The 7,305-nt window shown below is 36.5% G+C and overlaps 1 protein-coding gene across 1 annotated transcript; it reads right to left on the bottom strand.

The window, feature by feature from the left end:
- Positions 1 to 1,706: 1,706 nt before the first annotated feature.
- Positions 1,707 to 6,539, bottom strand: LOC107613631 (protein FAR1-RELATED SEQUENCE 5-like). The gene is made up of 4 exons (XM_016315722.3): positions 6,441 to 6,539; positions 2,568 to 4,781; positions 2,255 to 2,322; positions 1,707 to 1,797 (listed from the first exon to the last, which is right to left on the bottom strand). Exons 1-4 carry the CDS (start codon positions 6,537 to 6,539, stop codon positions 1,707 to 1,709), a joined length of 2,472 nt encoding a protein of 823 aa, XP_016171208.2.
- Positions 6,540 to 7,305: the final 766 nt, after the last annotated feature.

Raw genomic sequence — 7,305 nt, 5'->3', positions numbered from 1 at the left:
GTGTTTCTTGAATTATTCCTGTGCATATCTAACTTAACTAACGATGCCCATGCTCACGTAACATATACTCATGATCTAAGGCTGTTTAATTTACCAACATATTTTGCCACTTTTCATTGTAAATGGTTGACCCAATTTGGAGGAGCGCGAATTCCTTACTCGAATAGTAATTTATGCAAAATATACCCATATATTAAATCCGATAAAAATTAAAATGACAAACCCAAAAAAAAATACATGTTTCAGAAAACCGAAGAAATACATGTGTTACATTAACACCATCGTCAAGGTTGATTAATAAATATACATTTTTAGTTATCTAATTTTTTATGAAGTTAACAATTTATATATAATCTTAAACGTGAAATGCATCACTATTTTAAAATAATTAATTGTATTTATATAGACCACTGTCCAACCATTAAAAGATAAGAATACTAATTAATCTGTTATTAACCATAAATATGTTTAGTAGTATTTTTTTATCACTGTGAAATTTATTTTGATGTTAAGATGTTTATGAAAAAAAATTTTAATTTTTAACGAATTTACATAAACATCTTTTTAGATATGTGAATAATAAAATATTTAATGTTGTCAACTTTATTGAAAATTTTGTTAATTAGTTTAAATAAATTAATAACAGAATTGTTTTATATAGGTATAAAGAAACATAGACTCTCCCAAGTTTAACAAAAAAAAATCTAAGTCAGTCAAAAAAGAACTAATAAAAATATAGTCAATTTAGTTGTAAAATTTATAACGCTAAAACTTAGGATTGAATAAGCATACTTCTTCAATTTTTTTATTTAGTATTGAGTACGTACTCCATGAATATAAACAGTTATGGTAAATAACAGCTTAGTTTATTACTCTTATTTTTTAATGGTTGATATATATGAATATAATTAATTATTTTAAAATTATAATTTATTTCATATTTCATATCATATAAAATAATTAGTAACTTAATAAAAAATTAAGTAATCAAAAAGCATGCATTTGATAGAAATAGAATTTTATATTTTAAAATATTAAAAAATATATTTTACACATAAAACAACTAAATTTGGTAGCCCCACTAGAAGTACTCCTCTTGAGATGATGACTAACACTTTGGTAAAGTTTTCTGTACATGCCACATATGGAAATTAATATATTTTAGTTACTTATTTATGTTAAAAAGCCTATTTCTTGCCATGTTACCTAATTAGATGATAGAAGAGACAATATCTCCTTCTGAGGTGGAAAAAAGATGAAGGCATTTTAGAGTAAAAATTTCTGGTTTAGTTATCCTTTTAGAGTGTTCCCTTTCTAACAATCCTACTCATATACAATTGCTCCAACATTTTTGTGAATTCTTTTTTTTGTCTTTTCTTTTAGGTCGACAGAATTAAAAAATTATTTAATTTTCTTATCACGAGAATGAACTGTAAGTTCCTCATGTATGTACATTTTACTTGTCTATAACATGGCATTGTTATATGTCACATCCCTATCCATCCGAAATATGTTGATTTTTATTTTCTCATATTTTGTCCCTTAATTGCAAAATTTTTCCCCCTTATCATTCATATAATTAACTCGAATATAAAAAAGATATGAACATGTATATATCATGTCACACATGCACATGTCACAATAATGTCTAACATAGTTAAAATTGCACGAATCAGAGCTTCTCTTAACCCTTATTTTCTTCATTTTCATTCTTTTACAATTTTGTTTTTCTTCCTGTTGCTGTCCACCAAGCAGTCATAAATATTAATCAATGGGTTGGTGTCTTCATCATGGGAGCTGAGAAAACCACAATAAACTTAACAACTTTAAAATTCTTCAAACAGGCAACACACAGAGTCACGTAACGATAATATCGTCATTCAACCATAGTCATCATCCTACTGCCACCCCCTTAAGTTCCAGAAAATTAAACCAAAATTCCAAAAGATTGGAAAAAGCCACCACACATTACGAGACACCCTCCAAGTACCCTCTATCAAAGTCCATGTGTGTGACATACATATTGGTATTCCTCAAGCACGTTTTAGCAAATTTCCAAAAACATGACATAACAACTCATAACGTGTTTCATAGCTTCGGCACATACTAACAGTCCATAATGTGATTCATAACTTCATTTGGGATCAAATTAACTACACACTTCTATCTATCATCTACTCCTGAAGAACCATACATCCCTCCTGACTATCACCACTGGCTTGCGAACTTTGTAATTGCTCAAAATCAGAAGTACCTGGGATAGGTTTCCGAAAGGTTGCATGTCCTTTTTCCTGACCTTCTCTGCTCCGGCGGATCATCTGCCTGCAACATCAACAAAAACATGTATACATGGACTCACGACGTTGATGTTTCAACCAACGCACATCACAATGTAAACTAGCCGACTACCCAGAGACACATCATACTATCGCTAACAATACCTATTGCCAAAATGGAAACAACACATTCCCAAAGTTGCAACTCAATGCTTACCCGCTAGTGCTAACCATAACATGATACAATTAATTGGTCTTACCTGAAAAAATAATACAATTAAATGGTCTTACCGGAACCGGTTGGGCGCTAGTGCCTGCCACTTCATGAAGTTCAACGCCGGTTGTCCCTGATGCACCCACACCTGGGCACCTAGTCCTTCGATGGCCCAATCCTCCGCAGCTGCTGCATTTCCGTCGCTTCCTACCGGTTGATGGAGACGCTTGATTGCCACGTCCAGTCCCTTTGGTTCTCACACGAACTGGATCCTTAACTCCTCCTCGTTGCGGTTCATTTGACACGGGATTGTCCACTCGAAGTCCATACTTCATTTCCAAAGATAACGTGTCGTTCACAACCTTCTGCGAAATGTCCTTGAAGTCCTCATCGCTCATGCAAGCAACCCTTCCGAGCCTCTTACACAATTGTGAGAATGCACCCAACCTAGTACGGTAAATTGTCGACGGTTCCCCAGACGGACACCGGAACTTCTCCAGATCCATGTCGATCTTTGCTGTCTTCGACCACCGTCGCAGCACGAGGGTATCAGGAATAACGACAGCATCAAGCTGCACCAGAACAGCTAGTATATGTACACATGGGAGCCCAAAGGACTCCATTCTCAGACAGGAGCACGTGAAGGTGTTCGTTGTATTCTCGTGCTTAACCTGCCATGTCATTCCTGGTTTGCGGTACTTCTGGACAGTGAAAGTTTGGCCACCTTCTATCTCAACACAAGCGTTTATCCTCACCCGCACACACCGATTTAGCGACTCACGATATCTCCAAAACATCTCCCGCGTGAATCGTGTCGCACCAAACTTCTCTAACTCTATGAACTGAGTTTGCAAGACCGGAGTCCCGTAGCACGAACGGAATTCCATCTCATCCTCATTGTCTCTAAGAAAATCCACACACCTCTGGAAGTTCGTCACAAATTCAATCACGCCATACCTGCTTTCCACAAACCGTCCCAGTTTGGCATGCAAAGACTCGCACCGAGAAGTTGTTCTAATCCCCGCAAAGAATCTTCCTCTAATATAAGCAGTTGCCCATGAATACTTCTTCCTATACAACTCCTGTACCCATTCAACCTCCCTCACGCCACACTCCTCAACCATTGCCTCCCACATCACCTCAAATTCGTCTATCTCGATGTCTGCCAACATGCAATGCTTAAAAAGTTGCGTGAATCGTGGGTCACAAATATTTGACGTCGCATTCCGAAGAAGATGCCACGCGCACAACCGGTGATGAGCAGTAGGAAAAATCCTTTGAATAGCTATGCGCATTGCTGGATCCCCGTCGGTGATTACCGACTTAGGTGCTACACCCCCCATGCACTCCAAAAATTGTTCAAGCACCCAAACATAAGATTCCTGTGACTCGCATGACACTAAAGCCGTGGCAAATACGCACGTCTGGTTGTGATGGTTAACCCCGGAAAATACCACTACGGGTAGATTATATTTGTTCCTCCCGTAGGTCGCATCGAATGCCAGCACATCACCAAATACCCCATAATCATACTGACTGCGCCCATCACTCCAAAACAAGTCGCACAAGTGTTGTCCAGGACCCAATCTATGCCTCCAAAACATCTTCCCATCAACACGACCAACACCATCTAGGAACCGAATGGCCGCATTTACATCTCCATCCTGCAATGCTCTTTGTCTCCTCACCTCGTTATACATATCTTGCTTCGTAAACGTGACCATGTTGAAGCCACAAAGCTGGGCTGCAAACGATTCATAGATCTTCGGAATGCTAATTCCTATATCCCGCATGCTGGTTAAATGAGCAATCTCAACCTCTGAAATTTTCCTGTGTGATCTCAAGAAATCAACAAACTTTCCCGGCAGAAGCTCATGATTGTGCTCATCGGTAAATCGCGAGACATACCACTTTCCGCAACCGTCTTTCCTCTTAATCCTCATCTCGGCCACACAACCACAGCGAGTTACCACTTTATGCTCCCTCTTTCTATCAGTCTTCTCCAACCATTTCTTCTCTCTGAACCCCTCTCTGTTGCAGACAAAAGTATACCTCACAATGTCTCCGACAATATTTCTTACCTTCTTTCCTTGTCTTGTTGCAAACCCCTTAATGCGGCTATAGTTATTATAGAAACCTCTTGCCTCCTCAGGCGTGTTAAATTCCATTAGAAGAACGTCTTCCGATCTAAGCCCACCCATATCTACATATCCAACCGACGCCCCCTCATTATTGCAGTCCAAATCTCCAACCACAACTTCACGGTCAGTGCCCAGGTCAAACAAGGCTTCCTGCAAAAAGGTCAACAAGACCATGATGGCAAAACCAAACATACATCACAAACTTGGCAAAGATTTTGGTGGAGCTCCTGTACAAAGGTCCATCAAATGAAGCCGAGTAAAATAGTTGTATGTCGACAAAAAACCACTTAACAATTGATAAACGACTCCTATTTCTTGGTTGCAACTCTCAGCATAGTCTATTTTATCCACACACTCCACAGATTGCAAATGTGATTCAGCTTTACTCGTCCATGAATATTAATTTAGTTAAATTCATAAATTGTACACCACACAAAGTTAACAAGAGACCCGTTTATTTATTAATGCTCTCAATTATTTCACGTCTTATAGTCATTCTTTTTTACATGACTTTGATGTAGGATATAAGCAAAAAAATTTATAATTCATAGATACACAACACATAACACTCATTCTTTTTAATTTTTTAATGTACAAAATCCATAATTCACTGACATAGAATTACACATTATGCTCATCTTCTAAAACACTGAAGGCAAGTTACTCTCTCAAACATGTCTAACAATTATTGAATAAAATAAATCACAAATTATTAACAATTACCGGTAACTTACGCTCTCTGACAACTCCTACAATTACTAATGAAATAAATTACAAATTAGTTATAATGAAATATATTTTTCTATAATTTACAGGAGTTATTAACAAAACTCAAGTCATAATTCTCGATTTCTTTCAAACTAAATGTTCTTTAAAAAGATCAAAACCCAGACATATTGAATTAAATCACATCATCAGACTAAATATTAACTCTTAATCTGACATTTAGTGTAAAATCTTAACTAATTAATCATGATTCATTTTTTTGCCTAATTACAAGAGTTTCAGAGAAATTCTAGTTTATAATTTTCTTAATTTTTACATTATAAAAAAGGTGTGATTCTAACTTTAATAATATCTTCTCGGCAAAAATAATTAACTAATCGAAACTCACGAGTCTAACTCAAGAACCCAACTAAAAAGCCTAAGCATTCATTTAAATTAACTTGGTGGCGATAGGAGAAGCCTAAGCATTCATTTAAATTAACTTAGTGGCGATAGGAGAAGAGTCGATCAAACTCACAGGGAATCAACACATTCACTCATTCTTTTCTCTCTTTTCGTTTCCATCTTCTATAAATGTCTTTCCATGTTTACTTACTTTCCTGCATCTTTTTTCTCCAAAGGCATATCACCCACAATAATGATGGCTCAATTCGCTAACCACCGTAAATTTAGTTCTTCTGGATTTTGAACTTCTTAATAAAAGATTGGTTTCACGAGAAATGAAAATTATAAAATGAATTAGGATGAAATAACTTGCCTACAAACTTAACAACTTCACCTGCAACATAATTAACCCAGTCATAACCACTCCTCAGTGTCCCTAAACCATTCTTTAATACCAAAAAATTTGTCATGGCACATTTCAACCAACAAGCACCCTCACGTTGTCCATCTATGAGCCACAAAAATAAAAACACCTACAGCTATGTTACCTTCCCACTACCTACACAGCGGCAATGCCTCATTAAACAACCTAGTTAACAATAAATCTTTACATGTTGCTCACAACTGTATTCTCACACCTCAATACCTCACCACCAATCCTATTCATTCTTGGCGAACTAGATAAAATCGCATACATACCCCCTCGTCTGCATAATCGGTTTGCGCCTGCGAAAACATCTCGACCATCGCCACGTTCCATTTCCACGGGTCTTCCGCCTTGCTGCTACTCGATGTCATCCTCCACTGGCACTCCCTTACCTGAAATGATACCCATCACACAAACTCAATTACTCAACAACTCTAGCGTCACTACTCATCATTTGCCACGATGCTGCCAACCACCAAATGTTCAACCAATTCAAGAAATTCAACACACACATTCATACTCAACAAATATAAGAAATTCAATAAACTAAGTTAGACAGATTCATAGTAAAAAAACTCAACAAAGTCAAGAAATCCAAAAGAACCAACAAACAGGTTCACACTCGACACATTCAGCTATTCAAGATATTAACCTAAACAGATTTCTACTCAAATATTAAACATATTCAAAAATATTATAGAATTCAGCAAAATAAAAAATTTCATGAAACTCAGCAACCAAATTCATACTCAACAAATTCAGAACTTCAAGAAATTAACCTAAACAACCCCATACTAAATAATTAAACAAATTCAAAAAAAATTCAAAAAATTCAACAACCAGATTCATACTCAACAAACTCAACATATTAACAGAAACCACAAGCAATTTGGGACTGTGAATAACAGCAGAAAGCCAGAAACCTTTGGATCTTTATTTCAACACTGTGAAGGCAGTGCTAGTAATGGGGAAGCCAAATCAGAACTAAACAGAACCAGGTCATGTATACTAGAACGGTTGGTTAAATTATCAATGATGGATACTCATACTCTCATCCTTTCTCAAGAGTCATGCTCAAATTTAAAAAATTTCGTCTCGATTAGACGGAGAGCACCAACCTGTCCAACATAGCAGAGG

Source organism: Arachis ipaensis, chromosome B8 (genome assembly GCF_059453495.1).
Source record: "Arachis ipaensis isolate K30076 ecotype BB chromosome B8, ASM5945349v1, whole genome shotgun sequence".
In the NCBI taxonomy this organism is placed as follows: domain Eukaryota; kingdom Viridiplantae; phylum Streptophyta; class Magnoliopsida; order Fabales; family Fabaceae; genus Arachis; species Arachis ipaensis.
This window is presented reverse-complemented; position numbering and strand designations above follow the sequence as displayed.